The 19897-nt window shown below is 41.7% G+C and overlaps 1 protein-coding gene across 8 annotated transcripts in view; it reads left to right on the plus strand.

The window, feature by feature from the left end:
• Positions 1-18721, plus strand: part of LOC130519559 (protein diaphanous homolog 3-like) — an 83785-nt gene extending 65064 nt beyond the window's left edge. For 7 of the 8 annotated variants that reach the window (XM_057023121.1, XM_057023104.1, XM_057023141.1 and 4 more), the window contains one exon: positions 14806-15910. In XM_057023121.1, the coding sequence (XP_056879101.1) occupies positions 14806-15158 (353 nt within the window). In that variant the 3' untranslated portion in view covers positions 15159-15910. Of the gene's footprint in view, positions 1-14805; positions 15911-18382 lie in introns of those variants that run through there. The other variant, XM_057023142.1, reaches the window with a different exon arrangement.
• The last annotated feature ends 1176 nt before the right edge of the window (positions 18722-19897 follow it).

Genomic DNA, 19897 nt, shown 5'->3' on the forward strand with positions numbered 1-19897 from the left:
AGCAGTGGGTTTTTTTCTTCCACCACCCCTCCACAGGGAGCCATTTTATCACTGCCTTCCTAAGTTCTGTTCCAAAGCCCACCATTTGCTTTTATTGTCAATTCCAAAAAAATGAAATGCTGACACCAAGAAAAGATTTTATTCCCTTTTTATCAAATCTCCCCCTCTATCAGCTAGTTTGGGTGTGTAACAGACTACAATCACTGCCATCAATCTTAAATCCCCCTTATTTACAAAGAAAGAGACATCAATAAGGTCCACCCGCCTCCTCCCCAGTAATCCAGCAGGTGATTTACCACTACCAGTTTTAAAACACATCATATCTTGCCTTCATACTTGCCTCTTTTTATTTGATGCATCATGTCAGCTAGGCATATTAAAGTGATCTTGCCCATCAAGTAATTTAAAGCATCTTTAATGGGTAGATGAGTGAATGGAATTGTTTTTGGGGGTTTTTTCCATTTTCTCTGTCATTCAGTTGCATTTTTTATCTTTAGTATTATTCTGTTGGGTGCATTTCATGAGATTTGTCTTTTATGATTGACTGTTGTGTAGTTAAATTTGAGGAGATTGTATATGGCTGTTGTTTTCTTCCTGTCTTTATTTTTCTGCTACGCTTATTTATCAGTAAACAGTTCCCTAGTGAGTGACATGATTTTTCCATTTTCATTGCAATTTTCTCATTGCATACATTATGAGGCTTGTATGAGGTGTAATCTCAATTACTTTTTTACAGCAGAGTTAATAGGTAATGCTCTTTCTCCATTTGTATGCCTTTTCCTACCTGTAAATAGATTAGAGGTCCTCTGCTGTGAAATAAAAGACTTTGTTTGTTTGACTGTCACAGTTGTCTGGTAGCTGTGAAAAATAATGACAGTATCTCAGAGGAAGCATAAAAGCAAGTGTTGACAACAAGGATCTTAAAATTTTATGATCAGAGAGGGGAAAAAGTTGGGATTTGTGTGGCAATAATGAGAATATCAAAAAAAACCAACACGGTTTAAAGAAAGTAATGCACTTTCTACCTTCAGAATGTTCCAATGACGTAACGCATGTCAAGACTTGCCTCTGTTTGCCACAACATTGACATGTTTGAGGAGGATTTCATTTGAATGTGATTTCAGAATTTGACTAGCTGAAATCCTTCAGCGGAATTATTGAAAAGGGGGCGGAGCTGACACACAGCTGTGAGTGTGAGGCGTTTGAAATGGTAATGTGTTTACAGTGTGTTTAATGTGTAAACAGTGTTAAATTCATCTTCATCTCATGAGCCCCTCATCTTCTCAGACACTGTTGTCCTTTTTTTACGTGTATGTGAAATGACACACACATGCACTCCCCTTGCCCACGTGTGTGTGAATGCGCTCATCTGTCTCCCCTCTTCCTCCATCTCCATCATGCACAAAAACACAAATTTCCCTCCATCACTCTCCCATCCCCATGTTGATGGAGATGACAGTTGAAACTACTCTGTAACTGGTAGGCTGTCAGGCACCATTTTGCCGCCGTCATTCAGATGTTTCACCTGACTATACGTCTTTGTCAGCCCACCTCCAATCATTATCTCAGGGTCGGAGATGGTCGACTCATATTCTGAGGAATTGAGCTTTCGGAAGGTCCGTGTAGAATTCAGTGTGCAGATAAACATTGTTTTCTTCATTAGATTTCTTTTATCTTTTCTTATTTCATCCCTTCCTTTAAACTAGAGAATGAGATGTATTGTTCATATCAGCAAACAAAATTGCCAATCAACTGTCATTGTTTCATCGTAAAAACAGGATTAATTCGTCATTTATTTTCAAATTTGGCTGGTAAAAATCAGCCTCTGATTCAGCCATTATATGTATAATATTATCACTGTTTTGTTGGAGCAGATTAATCAGTAAAGGACAAAAAAGATTGGCATAAAATCGAAAACATAATTTGATATGCTGCCAAAGAAATTGATCACTTTCAGTGTTAAAAGACAAAGAAGAAAGGGGGGAGATTTGGAGAGTTACTCTGATAAATAAGACATGATGGGGAGAAGGAAAAAAAAGGAAGAGGGAGAATAATGTAACATGGCCAATCATGCCCCAGTGGTTCTACTAATCATGCAAACAAGGTCACTGTCCGCCAGAGCCAAACTGGCAGGCTGTAAGCATGCATCAAAGGGACTGCTCCCTCACCCTTCTTCTCTCTTCCGTTGTCTGCTCCCTTTGCAGCATTTTCTCCTTCTGTTTGGGTCACTCTGTTAATCAGACAGACATGCAGTCAGCTGCCCACACAGGCTCACCAGAACATCCGAATCATCAGTAGGAATATAGTGCATCCCTTCTAATTAAGTTCTGTTAGTTGGCTTTTATATGTCCAAGCTGATTAAACTGCTGCCCTTGCTGGTTGTTATGGCCTTTACCGTAATATGGCAAATTGTTGCAGTAGTTAACCTCCTAAGGTTTTTACGCCACTTTAACCGGAGGAAAACACAAATCATGGCAGAAGGCAACATAACCTACCAAAAATCTCAACTTGTGATGTGTGCCAGAGACATGCTAATGGTACCATTCCATAAATATTGTTACACATATGCTGTAGGATGCTGAGAGGTTTCTGAGAGGATTCGAATCGTCCCTGGTCCTGACAAGGTCAGCTCTCTGGTGACAAACAACAGAAATGTGAACCATCATCCATCATATGAAAACACTTAGACCAACCAATATTGCACTAATGCCCTGAAGGGAAAAGCCTCGTATGTGTTTAAGCTCTTAAATGCTGGTGGCAGGTGAAAGTAGCTCCCACTTCCTTTTTTTTCCCCTTTGTGAGCAGTATCTACTGTATCCTTTTTATTTTCCTGTATCTGCAGCTCATTCTCATGCGATCATCTTCTCCTTTGACTCTCACCACTCATATTAAATCTATTTAGATCCCAAAATCACAGCCATCGTTTGCCTCGGGGTCCTTTACAATCTGTAGTTTTGCCACCCTCTGTTCTTAGGCCCTCGACCCGCATCTGGAAAAACTTAAACAGCCTTTCTGGGTTAAAGATGAAACCTCCGTGCAATAGATGCCACACGTGCAAAGAACAACTCCTACCTTTGTCAAATGTAATTAGAGATACAGCAGGTAGTGTACAATCTGGGCGATATAAGACTCATTTTATGAAATTAAAGGATTGTCATGGCTCTTATTATATTTTTCTCTGAATCCAGGTTTTTTCTCCCACCTCTGAAAATAGAATGTAACAAAAAAACAGTAAGAGTATTACTAAATTACAGTTATCAGAATAAATAACTGATTTAAGCCAACAGTTGCTGCAGCCACAAGAGCTTTTCCTCTGTTTATTTTCAGTAACACTTGCACTGACCACCACAATCATCTTAAGACACATCATAGATATTAGTTATAGTAAAATAAACTCTATGTTTTGTGTGTTTTTTTCTTTTTTTTGTAAGATAAAAAGCTCATCAACTCTCTTTTGAATGTGGAATTTAATTTCCTGAAGTGCAAATCTTCTATTTAATTGTTGAGCAAAAGTTTTTGGGCAGTGCTAAGTGCACATTTGCTCTTCAGTAATACCCTAATACCCCGAGCCGATACGTAAGCAGGTTCCCTTATCTTCCCCTGGGTCCAGAGATGCCTGATTGTGTCCAGACAGAAGCAATTCCAATAACAATATAAACGTGGCCTCCTCTCCCCGAACGGCTGGGCTGATATGAAATCAGAACAGAGAAAGATCACATTTGTGCATGCCCAGAGCTACAGCTTAGCAGTGTAAAACAGACAACCGCAGTTGTAGCCAACAAAGTATGTTCCAGTTGCTGCACTTTCACAGTTTATTAATTGCTTTAAAGAAAAAAAAGTACATTCGTTTTACCTTCGCCTGATGGTATTTTAGTGTGTAGGAGCTGACGTGCGATACATTGATTTTACCACTTTGAGTAGCTGCGGCGCTTCTGAGCAAGTGGATTAATGCATTTCAATTAACCCCCTTTAAAGAAGAAAGGCTGTACATTCACCACTTGCTAATCCATAAGTTATCACTGGCTCATCTGGTTCAGAGGGCACACATGAGCACTCTTGATAAAGCAGCTGTCTGGAATGGATGTAAAGCATTTTTAACAATATAATTTTTGCAGTATTTAAGGTCTTATTGCTGTTGATGAGTAAGATGTCTCCTGCCGGCTGCCAGCCTGATGCATATTTTAAGAATGACAAGGAAACCCACTACATTTGGATTTGCCTGTCAGGATAGTTTTCAACCGGATTGGAATAGTTGAACACTTTTAGTATAAGTGACATCAACCCTAATTTTACCCTATAAGCCTGTTTTTCCATGTTTAAAGGTATAAAATGCATATTTAGTCCTCTCATATTTCAGGAAGAGTTCTTATATTTTTTATTTTTTACGGCTTTTTTTTAAATGGCGTTTCAATAACTAAAAGATAAATGCCGTGAACCCTCAGATGCTATTTTCTTTGGCTATTATCTGTTTTTCTTCTCAGTAATTGGTTTTATCCAGACAAAAACAGGGCATTTATCGTAGCGGCTGGAGGTGTTTTTGCGAGTCTGTGGAACGATGGTGAAGTTTTGTGACAAGTCAGACCATTGTGAGAAATCATAATGAGGCAGCTGTTGCTACAACAAACTGTCATTTACCAAAGTTTTGGAAGCACATACACATGTCAGTGCAACCCTGCTCTCGCGCATTGTTTTATATCATCCCTCTGATCAATGCAGGCAACAGACAACTGCTCCAGAGCTTCCCAGATCCGTCTCAGACTGACGGTGTTGCTTCCTGTCGCGGCACATTGTGTTTTGTTTGTTTTTGTTTTTTTCTAAAGTTATTGACTTGCTTGTTTCCCCGCTCAATTTGTTCCTCGTTCTAGTGTTTGTCTTGCGCGTGTTCTCTGATTGGTGCTGTGATAATTACAAGGAGGACTGTGCCACGGGCATTCCTGTAGACTGGAATGACTCACACAGAGCCATTGTTCTCCTCTTGGGATGATTAAAGAAAACAAACACACATCTCCGTGTTTCATTGAAGATCTGATTGTGCAAAATAAATGGCACATTTGGGTCGCTTGTAACGCGATATCTGTAAATCTCTTCAAAAAGGCAAAAAATGACTACACAACATAGCAAGTGCTGTTCAGCTCTTGGCAGCCATATTGACATGAAATAGCCTATTTAATTAATCACATTTAGCACGTATCTGTTGCTTCTAATCTGGAATAAGTCTATTTGAATAGCTTATTTCCAACGATAACATAATTTATTGTTTTAACACTTGCATTTGCCCTTTTTGGCAGTCCACTGCTAAGCGTTGCCTATTTTAGAAGCGATTCAATGGAATGATGGTTCAAGCTGCAGAAATTGTTGAGAACACTCAGGTGGAGTGTAACTGCCACTTGTTATTGTCATTCTGCAATTTAAGATGCTTAAATAACTTAGCAGTTGGACAAATGAGCTAAACACTGACTGAAATAAATACAATACCACAGAGACAAGAGAAGGAAACGGAGAGGACATGAGCTCCTTTACAATGGGAGGGGGGCTGTCATAAAAGACTCTTCCCATCTGATCAAATTGTTGGCATTGATTCAGCTCTGCTTCCCTTCCAGCTTTGGCCTGATTCAAGCTCTTCCAATCAATGGAGCTGTATTTTAGACATTAATCCCAGCATATTGATTTTGTTGATTGTGACACTGCACCCACATGTGTTGGGGGGGGGTTTGGCTTACAGGAAATGTTATTTCAAACATACCAACCTGAGGTACAATGACTTTTAATTATTTTGTGTTGATTTACTGCTGGAATAGTTATATCACAATATCTTTTTTTTTTTTTGTTTTAATCATTTAACGCATTAACCTTTTTTTGCCCATTTTAAGACGTGCTGTATTCTTTGGATCCAAATTCAACCATTAAAAATAATGTACAAAAGGTGGTGTTGCTACTGTAAGAGTGTTTCCTCATCTGAAGAGGGCACCCACACCTCTTTTCATCCCACTTATTGATCTAAATCAATATAGGCCAATCTAATCAGCACCACTGTCCTTGTCCTTCTGATGACCGTCTCTGGACGTCTGACAAAATATGACTTTCTTTGGGAGAGCCCTGCCTCTGAGGTGATTGGGTTAATGTGTTCCCCTGAGCCATGACGTGTACGACCTTTCGTTGCGTCACCTCATTTGTCAGGCACATTGATTCGATGCCCATTAAATGAAACTGACCAGCCTTAAGTTCTGTGTGGATTAAAGAAAACACGAACTAGCATTTAGCTACAGGCAGCTGAGTCCTTTTACACGTGTTATGCTCATGTAGCTGTTTAATTCACTGTTCTTTACATACTGGAATGAAACAAGGATGTATTTATTTTTAATTACCAGGACAGTCAGCCATTCTGTCCTGTCTCTTCTTTTTCCCCTCTGTAATTGCTTCCTCCACTCCCCTTTTGTTCTCCTCACTCTTAGTTTCAATGTGTCCACCAAACAATGCTAAAGGGCACATAATCTATACCTTATAAGCTATCATTTGTTCCAATCTTCTGACACAACCCAAAGGGACATTTTGACATCAGTACATCTTAAAAGCTTTCTCTAGATACTAATATTGTTTCCCCTTGCATTGCTGTCAGTAACAGCGAGCAGAAAACAAGAGTCCATGCTTTGAAGTCGAGATGACTCGGTTTTTGTCTCTTCCTACGGGTAATTAATGCCGTGATAATCGTGTCCTTACAAATTCACTCGTGTTTAACAGGAGAAGCACCAAATGGGAGCTTTTACTCACTCGTGAGTTTTGTAACAGTTTTATATTAAAGATGACAGCGACATGACCCTACATCCACATCCTGTAGCCCAAACTTAATTAATGTGGACCCATTAATAATGGTCTTGTTATGATGAATCTTGACAAATCTTTAAATTTAAATTAAACCTGAGCAGAACCAACCCCCACCCCCCTCCCGATTCTACTGTTGTCTACACACATGAACAAAAATGCTGCTCAGGGGCATTTGCATGAGTGTGTCATGTTTATGCATTAGATCATGAAGATTATGTCTAAAATCGAGTGAAAGCATAAAATTAGCATATCGGGATTTGTTTTATTTTGTTGCTTAAATATAAAGCCTTTTTTTAAAAAAAAAATCTAGTAGATGAGGAACAAAAGGGAAGTAAATGATGAACAGGAAGTAGGTTTTTGAAGGAGAGAGAGCAAAACCTTAGTTGATGGAAACAAGCTGGTTACCAGATGGGTTTTGTCAGCGAGAGAGGAGAACAGAACAAGTGGAACAGTTAAGAGATGGGGGCTGATGTGGCTGTCTGTAATGCGATATGGCAGATGCGATTTTATTTTTAGGACACAAGGCCCCAGAATGATAGGTTTTGAGTGGGTTGATCTTTTTAAATATTCAACTTCAATGAAATATGGAGCATGACTCCAGGCTGTTTGGAATTCATAAGTCTGTTTGCCAGGGCTGGCCCAGCATATTGAGAGCTGTCAGAGTCAACTTAAGTGTTACACACAAGCTCTCGGCTGGCAGTCCAGACAATGGCAGTGGGTAAAAACATCTACATCAGAGGACATACCAGACAAACAAGAGGAGTTCTTTGGTTTTCCTGATATCGGTTGATAGGATAATGGCTAATTGTGGGTGGGTTTTATCGGGATAATGGCTTACAGCTGAAAACGAAAGCCATTGTAAGTAAGCTTGTACTGTTTATGGGCTAAACTCACATTTGTGTATGTTCAAAACTATAATTTGACAAAGCTTTGGTTTGATTTTCATCAAAATATAATCAGAAGTAATATATAATTGTAATATCAGGCTTTTTTTATTTTTTTTATTTTTGTTGCACCAACTTAACAGACAAATACTGTAGTTCTGTGTGAAAGTGAGCTCTGATAGCTGTTGCTCTAGTGCTATAGGCTGCCCTCACTCAACCAGTCTATTAATTCATGTTTCGGAAGGTAAGCTAACAGAAAAATGTGTACTTCTGTCTCCAATTTCAAACTGTGTTTTACTTAGCACTCTCGGGGTGAGCGAAGAATCAATATTCATCCGCCACAGTGTGACAGGTGTACACTGCTGGAAAGAGAGCCTGACAGAAAGTTTGTTAGTGAGGAGCCGCAGAAGATAAATACATATGCATTAGACTACGACTGCTGGGGGTATTTACCAGCAGTAACCAGACAAACAACAACAGGTAGCCGAGCTTGAAACCCATACATGTTTAATTCATGCCAGAGGAAGCCGGGCACGCCGCCTGTGCACATATATCAGTGGAATAGCCGGCGGTTTGTGCAGTGATGTTTGTCAGTCTCTGTCCGGGAGTTGTGCGTGACGTCTGCTGTTCTAATTGCACGAGCTTTTGTGGAGACTGAAAGAAAGCCGATGCTGGGGGAAGCAAAGCTGTTGGTGTACGAGGAAACATTTTCACTCCATTACCCCACGTGTAGATATAATTAGAGTAAAGCTGCTTCCACCATCTGCTGGATACATTGCTTCTTTTTTAATAACTGGACAAATTCCTGTATCACTTGTTTTGTCTTATTTTAGCGTGGTCCAACCGTAATACTTACAGAGCAGTATAGAAACAATCTTGCGTCTATTACAAGTCTCATGAAGCTTTCAGGAAGTCGTCTCCTGAATACATTACTTAACAAAACCAGGCTTTGTGACACCTTGGAACCTGTCATTTCACAGCTGACAGTGGGAAAGTTTGCACAACCCATTGAAGATCCCACTTTTTTCAGTCTTCAAATTGTCACAGTAGTGTGTCGTATGCGTCGTGTGTACCGTGTAGCATTAAGGAGCTGGGTTCACTTCTGAGGCATTGTTCGATGCACCAAGGCGTGCTAACACAATGTCATGCTTGGCTGCAGTGCACAGTGGCTGGGATTCACACTGAGTAGCAGAAAACTTGAGGGACGTCCAGCTCAGTTCTTTCACATCCTCCGTGTCACTTTTTTCTGGTTTTAAGCATCAAATCGCCTCTGACATTTTCACCCATTTCCCCCCCAACTTGGTTGTTATTTTAATATGACTCAATCATGTCGAGTACGGCAAGTCAAATGTGTTGACAGCTCTTTAGCTTGTTAGGGGGGAAAAAAATTGAAATCATTTGCCATGCCTCATACTATTCATGTTGATGTTTACCCGTGTATTAATTTTTTTGAGTGACCCATAAATGTCAAGAAATTTCCTCTTTTTTTTGTCATCTGATCCATTCTGCTCTGTTTCACTAGGGTTATACACCCACCCCCGGTTCATATCTCTAATTGGATTTCTGTTGAAACAATAGCATGATCAAAAACATATTACTACGCGCCAGATGTTAAAAGGACACAGTAACAGTTAAAATCTTAATTTGTCAAGAGAGAGGGGCGATGAACGAGCCAGATTATAACGTGGTGAAACATATTCAGTCAAAAACTGGACATATAAGGTGCGACGAAGCCGTTTCTCCTTCCATCTACCCTGATGCACTTCAACAGATGTTTTTGTTAGTAGTTAAATATGGTCGGGGCTGTAAAAGGGGGCAGCCAAATCACTGTGGAAAACACTTTGATACACATTAGGGGCTTTAGACACCTGTAAAAGGGCTGTTTTTGGCATTGCCCTCGGGGATTGTTATGGGGTGCTTTTCAGTCTGTCCGCATATATGCTCAATTTTCTCTTATATTTTCTCTTTTGTCCAAATCACAGTCATGGCTTTCAAACCACGGCACTGTCTTAAAGCTGTTTGTTCTGCCCATCTTGTTATTTTCTCTACGCTCGTCCCATTTCTTCCACTGCTGTCCACTCTCCCTTCACTGCTTTTTGCAGTTTCTCTTTTTTCAAAACCCCATCTGCTGTTTCTGTGCGTGACACAAGACACACACACATACACAGACAAAGTGTGACAAGGAATTACAAGGAACGGGCTCACAGAGAGCCTATTGGTATGTAGCCAGGTAATGATCTTTAATCACAGCTACTCTAATACTCTTGGGCGAGATAACAAGTTGTGCTGGTGATTATACTTTTAACGAGACTTTGCCGGAACTTGTCACACACATTTAGTGCAGGACAACAGACCGACTGTGAGGACAAATGGACAGAATGATACTGTGATGTCTGGTACAAGCATAATTCCTGTTGATGGTCAGATGCTGTGATTAAAAATGATGACAGGCCTGTCCAGTTACCATATTGCTATATAAAGGATTTAATTGACGAATATTATGTATTGATTTTGTCGAGTGAAGCACAGTGAATGCACCTTTACTCTTTTACTTTGTATTCGCTGTTGCCGAATGATTGAGAAACACGCTCTCACTCCCAGCCCCTCAAATAACGAAGCTCGGTCAGGTCCCTTAGAAAATCATTACACTGATGCCACAGGCCCTCGGCTTCACTTCTCCTTAAATGTCATTCCCAACACATCAATAACGTATGAATATGTAGCGCTGTGATGCGGTATCGAAAATTACACCATCAAAAATCATATCTTGAGAAGTTTCTACGGGGGAACCTGAAGCCATTTAGTGAATATTCTGCTTTAATATGCTACAATTTCACTGCATCCCTGAAATACTTAAAAACGGGAAACGGCACGTCAGACTGAACCCTTACAATCTGGTTTGGCAAGAGTGATTGGTGATTCCAATCGCAGACAGGGGCCGCGCCTGCAGGATATAGATCTGTTCATCTCTCTGGAATTATTCGGATGCTTCATCTAGAAGAAGATGCTTTAATTGTCATTATTGCTGTCGAACAGTGAAAGTCACCCCGAGGAATCCCACACAGACACGGAGAGAGACTTGCTCAACACAGCTGGGGATGGAACCCTCGACCTTCGGTGCCAGTGAGGGACCGTTTAAATCCAGTTCTACACTGATAGTGTGCTTGTCTTAGAGGTGACCTATTTCTTGTGGGCTCCTACATCCCAGGCATTAATGCAAATAGTCATGACACAGAACGTGCTGCAAACTGCCCATAGTGTGTGTGTGCGTGTGTGTGTGTGAGGGGGGGGGTTCGTGTTCATTGTCATCTTGAACTCGTGTCAGTCAGCAGAGGGTAAAAAGCCTGCAGGACGACTTTCTTCTTAAACTCATCAAATACAGCAAACTTCATAAGAGGGGAGAGAAAGGGAGTGTGAGAGATGAGAGGAACGGCTCATCTGCATCTGTTTTTGAAGTGGAAAATGCAAATGGCCTAAATGATCAGAAGGGGAGGGGAAGTGAATTCCTCTGCAGCCATATGCAGAAAGATGTATATTCTTCTACTTGACAGCCCCTGTGAGCCTTTTTATATCCACCAGACATTTAAGGAACCACCTCGGTTCCATCGACACACTCTGGAGGAGGATTTCTGCTCGTTCAGAGCTGCAGTTTGTCTGTTGTGTTTGAGGTTTCACCCGTCTCCTGATGCAAAAGAACAAGTGCCAGTTGCTGGCTAAAGGATGTCAGCTTCAAGACTCTAGGCTTTCGACAGCAAAGCCGAGCGTAAGAAGAGACGTAACAAGCTCTATTTGCCGAGCTTTATATCAGTGTTTCCTTTCCTGTCTGCCATCTCGGGAAGGGAACGACAGTGTGAGACTACTGGGTTTGATAGACTCATAATTTGTCAGAATTGTGTTTTGTGTGGGAAATACCAGTTTCCAGACTTTCTGATCTGTTGACTCGTGCTGCAGCGTTGCAAGTTGAGCTCCAGCAGTCTAGAAGAGGGAAGGAAGCAAGTGCTGAAGCACAGATCCCAGGGATTGTTAGCTACAAATATTACCTGCTTTAACTGGTGGAGCTACAACAACAGCAACTACTACTGCTCAAGTGGCACAAGGCCCACACAAGACTGTGAGATCCAGTCGGTCCATAAATAAAGCTGAAGATAATTCTATTGTCAAAGTCCTCTCACCAATTGAGAGGATCTGTTCTTTTTAGAAAGCTCTTTGCTGGTGAAAATTCTGAAAGTGAATTTGGATCAAGGTAAACGCCCCAGCGCTGCAGTTACACAGCGATCATCCCGACAAGTTCCAAATTAATTTTATTTTAAGAGAGGAAATGTGATTTTATGGCATGTTTCAAAGCCCCGGAGAGCAGTGCCGCTTGGTGAGGCTGTAAATCCTTCTGTGGCCCCATTGGGCACGGTGTGTAATCTTATAAATTCTCCTAATTGATTTTAGTGTCGGAGTCAGGAGCTGGTTTGCGGCCTTTCAAAGTTTCAAGGCAAGTAGGGAGCAAGAAGTGGATTTAACCACCTCTGTGGCCCTCCACTGAGCTCTGCTTGACCTAAAGCACTTTAAATGGTTTAGTTTTTTTTATTGTTTTTTTTCGTAGAATAAATGGAAAACTCAGTCTTTCACTTTTATTGTTATTTCTAGGTTGTGTTATAGGTTAAATATTTGCCATAGAAGCGCAAAGCCCCTTTAATTAGTAATACTGATTACCAGTGATGGAGCTGTGTCAAATTGAATGGCAAATTTACAATAAAAGCACATTTTTCTTCCAATTTAATTGGTTTTCCTGTTAAAGCGGAGTCTGTACCTGTGAGATGAGACGCGCTTTTCAGGACTCCGTGATGTTTCGCAGCTTAGATGTAGGTTTGCGGCGAGAAGCTGGAGAGGCTTCAAAGGACGGGGCAGCGAGGTGTCACTGGCGGGCAGAGCAGGAAGAAACTGAACTTGGCTGCACTTTGATCGCATTCAGCACTAAAGGCCAGGGGCATGTTAGAAAGGAGAGGAGAACACTTTAGCATAAGAGCTTCTATTGAAGTGTTGGTTCTTCCAATCTCTTTCTGAAGTGTAAATTCACATATATCGGTACGGGGCTCCATCTTTCCCAGCGGTAGGTTTTACGGAGCTTTGACAAATGAGATGTGTCCAAAGATGCACGTGTTTTGTGTTGACACGTCTGTCTTTCTTTATCTCCTAAAGACAGAAAACCCACCTGAACATTGAAAATAATCTCAATGATTTATAATATTGAAATAAGGGATGCATAACTGATGAATTATACCAACACCAGAGCCCGTATTGACGTCGCAGAGATGGGTACAACATCAAGATAAGCTGAGGAGGATAGAATGAGCTGATCTGAGTTATTTTCAGTGCTTTCACTTTCAGGAACATTGCTGCCTCTTCCCTGTAATGAACGGTTAGTTTGCATGTTATTTAGGAACTCATTGAAAGCCTCTTCCATAATATACAGTATGTTGTCATTGTAGACGGCACAGGATGACAGTATCTGCTCAATGATTAGCGCTGGTTCACCGTCGCCGATGAGCGGCACCGCCGTATCCTCCCAGCGAAATGTAAACATCTCCACCGGAATACGATGCCTCTCGAAAGGAAACGTAGAGCACGCCGCGCCCAGCTGATGTTTCCATCACCCTGTTTATTTGTTTTTGTCTATTTCTTTCTGTTTATTTTCACCCTGATAGAACAATGATGAAAAAACAGCCCCGGAGCACAGATGGACTATTTAAACGCAGCCCAGGGTGGGGGGGTTGGTGGCAGGGGTTCCGCAGCCGGAGTATAATTGTCATCTTTTACAACTTCGACTGCAACAAACAGGAACAGAGAAGGAAAAGGGGGCGAGATAATTAAAGTCGAATGGGTTTTCAGCTGTGGTAAATGTTCAGTTACAGCAGCAAGACAACCCGCTCCTTTGTCCTTTTAACCTCCCCCCACAACCCCCAATGCCTCTTGTTTGCCTAATAAATTGTGGTGTGTGTGTGTTGTGTGTGTGTGTGTGTGTGTGTGTGTGTGTGTGTGTGTGTGTGTGCTCCTGATGGAAATTTCCCCTTCTTTCTCTAACGCTTCTCTTGGTCTTTTTCCTCCTGTTTTTTGTTTATTTGTCAGAGGTTGCGTTCAGGGACGCCGGTTGTCATTCGTCGGCGTGGCCCATAAAACACACTGTCATGACTGGTTGGCCACGCTCCAAGCTCATTACCGATTGGCTGACAGAGCGGGTCGCTCCGTTCCGCTCTGCTGTGTTTGACTCCTGTTTGCCAGACATTTAATGCTCAGGAAACTTTAAATGCACTGGTGTCTCTCCCCGCCACTGTTCTCAGCCATCCACTCAAGGTCACATGAATATGGATTTACCTTCCTACCAGCGCACACATACTGATGATGAAGTCTAAGATCTACTTAGAGGGATTATAATTCAGAACGAAGGTCTGATCCCGGCTGTCGCTCTGTTCCGCTGTCTGTCTGGGTGTGCGTTTTATGTCAGGAACCAGAATGGGGGGAGGAGGACCGAGGAAATATGTGAGCGATGGAAAATAGGGAGGGAGATGAAGAGAACGCTCCGAGAGCCGAGATGAAGAGCGGAGGAAGGAGAATGGATGATAATGGTGGAGTCAGGGGAGGTGGAGATGGTTTGGAGGGTGTCGTGTAAAAAAAAGAAGAAGAATGCAGACTGGGAGATTGGAAAAGGGCGATGTACAGAGTGTTACTGAGCTTCTGCTGTGGTTGATCAGCCATATCCATTTCATCATACTGAGCTCCGCACGTGCCTCATTCTGCTGCAGAAAATCCGTCCCCATCAGTGCACACAGTGTACATTTCCTACGCCCGTGTTTGCGTGTGATCTCTGTCTCACGTGCACCCGTTTTTGTGCATATGTGTTTTGATTCCTCTAATTCTCTCCTTGGCTTTAGAATAAATAATGATGCATTTCTGCATTTGCTTGCTCGCCTTTTTAGCTTCCTGCTCTTGTAATTAATTTTCTGAGCTAATTAACCCCTTGCTTCCATTAAGCAAATCTGTAACGCATCAGCTTCCCCTCATTATCTCCCTCACACACACACAGCACTCTTTCTTTGTTTTCCACTCACAGAAAACAACAGGACACCTTTACAAAGGTCTCGCTCTCGGCAGAATATAAATGCGAGCTTGGCGGCGGTCAAACCTTCCCATGCCAATGAGGCCCGTAATGAAGCGGAGGGCCAGCAGGCCGCATCCCAGCCCAAGGTCGCACCGTGTTCGGAGTCGGGTCGAAGGTACAGGAACCCCGCTGGTCACAGCTCCTGGCTGGAGAGAGAGAGAGTGTTGGATGGAGAGACGGTTAAAGTGGTGGAATCCGATCCTGCGGCCTTCCAGCCGACCTCTAGGGATGCTGCGCTCAGCAGCTGCAGCACCAACGGGGAGTCAGATGTGGAGGCTCTCTTGGCAAAACTGAGGGCCTTGTGAGAATTCTTCACATCAGCATATTCACTCTCTGACATTTAATGATTGAAACGACTCATTAAAAGTGGTTTTGTATGCCGTAACATCATGGTGCAGACACAATAACCCGACGATGACCTCCAGGATTTAAAGTCGAGAGCAGATTCACAAGAGATGAGATTTTATTAGCAGATGAGGCAGAATAGAGCTTGATCTGTTCAGTGGTGTCCACCAAAGAGTTCTACTAAGATGTGTAGCATTTATCTAAATCTATACAAGCACCGCAAATCAGTATGGACGAGCACTTTTTTTTGTAATCCAGAGAAAAACATTTAAAATTTATATTTTCCCTCTAATCCGATAATCTAATTACTTTAGACTTTTATGCTGCATTACTTATTTACATGTCCATGTACTGATGTATAAGTGAGTATATTGTTACTCTCTTTTTGATGTAACTTAATACTTTTATATGCAAAGAATCTCTTATTAGTTATTGTTTACATTTTCTTTCTAATTGTTATCTGCGTACTATTAAATATATAGCAGTCCCTGTCTCTCAAAGATTTGTACTTTTAGCATCATAAAGGCCACTTTTTTTGACAGAATATTTCGAATGCAGCAGAAATGGTATTTTAATTTGTTTCTTACCAAATAAAAAACAACCACAATTGTTTTATTCTGACTGAAATCTCACTTAGTTAAATGTCTGATATACTTTCTTCTTTCTGATACTGCTTTATAGATCATTTACAATAAAAAAAGAACTATTTTAACCCTTGTTGTTGTTTTTTTACTGCATTGTTGTAACCATGGTAACCATGTCTACAGGGAATAGCTCTGGAGCTTTGCATCCAGTAATGCTGATCTAGTATAAAGATGTACAAAATCATGCTTGACAGAGCCGCAGAATCAGAAGTCTCGGGTAACTGCGGGCAGAATTATTGAACTTCATTAATATTCCTCTCTTGGATTTACACCTCGGCTTGTTTTCACCTGAATGCATCATTATAATTTTACAACTTTAACCCTGCTCATTGCCGAAAGTAATTGTTTACACATTCAAATTATGTCTCATGTTTTAAATCATGTTTTTGAGCCCCTGCAAAGTCTGGCAGTTCTTATAATGACAATTTGACTTACCCCAACAGTAATTATCTGCTCTCACCCTGCATCCTTGATCAGGCCCTGGAAAGCTGTTAAAAACTCCTTGAATCAGCAATAATGAGGGAACGGCAGCAATGATCCATTTGCTGGAAACAGAAACATGTCAATGATAGCTTGTTAAACTGAGTAGAGAAAACAGATTTATCTCAAGTGCTGCAAAAAATAAAATAAAACCTGGTGCAAAATTGTTTTTATTTTCTTTCGTTGCAGATATGGCTCTAAATATAGCCGCTAAAGGTCTAAAAACTGACACTTTGACATTTTAGACAAGTTAAAAGCACAAGTACTTTTATACATTAGGTTTTAACAGTCAACATTTTGTGTTACCTTTCCAGTTGGGAGCTTTTTTTCAAAGTTCTGTTTTCTCTGTTGTCCGCGTTCACAAACTTTTCCTTGTTAGGAAGTAATTTCCAGCAAAACAAGCTCACTTTTATAATGATTCCCAAATGCTCTTGCTTCTAATTTTCTCCATAATCATGTAATAAAAATTCACTCCCCGTTTATGCCTCTGCATTCTTAAAGCCAAGTTAAGCCGCACTTCACTGTCACCAATATTTATATATTTTTTTGATTACCTGGTATCACAATAATCTTCGATCTTGGGGGGGGGGGGGTAAATTGTCATCCATCCCAGCGATGGACAGAATAGACTTATCAGGGAAAGAGAGAGAGTCTGCCAACCACTACAGCGCCGTCTGATGAGACCTGCTTTCTGCGGAGTGTCAGCTGGTGAACATAATCAGTACTGGGAGCGACACAACTGTCTCCATCTGGATCGCACCTCTCCAGCGATGCGCTCAGCCTGTTTGGTAAAACTGAACAGTTGTTGCTCCATCAGCGCTTTAGCTGGCTGCTGTGGGCCGTTGGGGAGAGGAGGTGGGGGTTACGTTGGTCTCCGTGGCGATGTCTGATGGCTTTTCAGTTCCACCCTGGACTTCACGTGCGGGACAGCTTATGTTCCTGGAGCTGTATACTCGTTGGCCATTTAACAGCTTGTCTGCCTTCTTAAAACACACGCCCACAGCATGCTTGGGGCCGGGCCCTTTTTGAAAGTGAAGCACTAAAATTGACCAGCTGAACTCGCATTCATGAGTAAACGTGTGGCCAAGAAGCAGAAGGAGGGCCAGATCTCGTTATGCTGGAGGGGGAGCCTTCATCACTCACAGGCTCCAGTTCCAGCCATGAGGTTTATCTATGAGCCTAATAAACCGGAGCAAAACATATTGTGCGGCAGACTGCAATCTGTGCTCCTCTGATTGGAGATGAAGTTAAAAAATGTGTCTGAGGCGTTGCAGAGGAACACATTTGTCACCTTTTTCTTTCCTTTAGAGTCAAGTGTTGTGGCGTTTGTGTTTCAGGGTTGTTGTTTTTTACGATGGCTGCAGCTGCAGAGAACAGGCTGGACCGAAGCCGTCCTTTTGAAAATCAGCCAGTTTGCATGGACATTCTTCCACCTTTGAGGCATCTGTGGCTATGGTAGCCCAGTTTGTGGTAGATTTGATGTTGTTTTCTCAAGAATACCCTCACAAAACAGCCCCCTCACCACTTTGAATCGGTGTGTGACTCATACATTGATGAAGGAGTTAAGCTAATCAGCCAATCAGAGTGATGTTTCTCTCTGCCTCTCCGTGTCTCGGTGCCTAATCCAGAAATTTGACCTACCGATACGCGTACACTAAAGCCTAAACAGCAAAAGCAGCTTTAGCTTGGCTCAGCTAACTTTAGGTCACCGGGCTGCGAGATGTTTTCCCCGCTACACGAGGTGAGCCACGCTCAAGCAAATTGACTTGGATTTAAAAAAGATGTGAGCCACGACATGGTCTGTGAGACTTCTTTATTGATTACAATTAAGGTGCATCTGTTCCATCTGATGATGGACAAATCTCTGCTGTTTCCCCAGCAGCTGTTCTTACCGGGAAAAAAACGAGACGGACCTTGTTTCCTTCTGCTGTTGGCTGATAGTCTCTTCACTGAGCCCATCACTGCAGGCATCCCAAACACTTTGGTGCTCAGCTGCTAATAAATTGCAAGGTTGTTTCAAGGCTTGTTTTTTTCCTTACATGTTTTTCTTCATAATGGAGGCTCCTTAGTGGGACAGAACCGCACAAATCATCGCTGGTCCACAGCTGAGTCACCTTGTGCTTGGGCTGGGATCCAGGAGGATACGCTTCCGACGGCAAATCACCATCCCAACAATGTCAGCCAATTCATCCGAGGATGAACGGCGCCCCCCGTCTGCAAGCTGCTCGACGCCACGTTTGTCGTCAAATACCTCAATCAACAATAGATATTACCCACCTTTTATTCTTCATCCCTCATTCCCGCGGAGGAGTTTGCATCACACATCTCTTCTTTACTGAGGCTACTTCCATCTGTCACTGCAGTTGTGCTCTTGTTTGTTGTTGTTTTTTTTAATCTGTGATGGCTGTTCTTTTCTTTGTTTGTCCTTGTTTTACTGAATCACACACAAGTGATGATGAAAGAGTGCTCATCCGCCACTGCTTTGCAAACAAATGGGGCATATTTGACAACCATGCAAAATATCAGAGCAGATATTAAATATTTTGCCAACTGTCACTGTGGGTTCATTTCATTTGATGTTTTTTTTTTTTGTTTGTTTATTTTTCTGGATAGCTGGATGCTATCCCGAGGTCTGGATTCTTGGCACCCTCATGCAGAGAAGGTTTAATTCTCTTTTGTTTATGTCAGTGGGAGATAATCTTTTACGGTTTTGCACTTTGTTGTTCGATTTTCTAGACTATATATTTCTCTAAATCTCAGGAGGAAAAATAAAAATGAACCCAGCAGGAGTGCAATAAATAAAATGCTACAAATGAGTGTTTTTACCAAATAGATGAGAGTTTGAAAAAGAATTCCTGTTTCAAAACTGAACTTTTTATCACGTACAATCACTGTGTAGCCCAAAAGCTACACTTAGAAAGAGTAAATCTCCATTTGTTCTGTTATTATCTACTATCTGTTCCACTATATAAAACCAGTTATTACCTTAAAATGTGAACCTATTCACATTATTAATGGGTGGACGATAAAAGAAAAGGGTTCACACTGTAATTAAAGCAATCAGGTACACCGGATGGCTCGCCCGACAATTATTTCCTGGATAAAACAGCCTCCTTTTCCAAGTCACATAAACAACTGGGACAAACCGGCAACCACAGAAACTAAGACTGGCTTTCTTGAATGTTTTTGCTCCAGGGTCATACACCCTCGAGGTTGTGGAGCATGTGCACGTGTGTTGTCTACTTTAACTCAAGTTCCCATTGCGTTATCCGTGTGTCTTAGTGGGTTACAGAGAGCATCCACATCAGTCAGACTAACACTTTTAGATCAGTTGTCCACTAAACAGTCCGACTGATGCCATAATTTATTTACTGGAGTGTTCTGTAAACATCATAAGTGACATTTTCTCTCATGACAACGAAAAAAATCAGTGTTTTGATTATGTGATGTTTCGTGTAGCGTGTCTGCTGCAGCTTCTGGGGCAGAGCTAAAATGCTGAGCGAGTCTGCACGGGCCACCTCTGGAACCTGATTCGACACCTCAAGTGCCACCCCAGGCATCTGCGTTGTTGCTTT

The sequence above is a fragment of the Takifugu flavidus genome, chromosome 2 (genome assembly GCF_003711565.1).
Source record: "Takifugu flavidus isolate HTHZ2018 chromosome 2, ASM371156v2, whole genome shotgun sequence".
Taxonomy (NCBI): domain Eukaryota; kingdom Metazoa; phylum Chordata; class Actinopteri; order Tetraodontiformes; family Tetraodontidae; genus Takifugu; species Takifugu flavidus.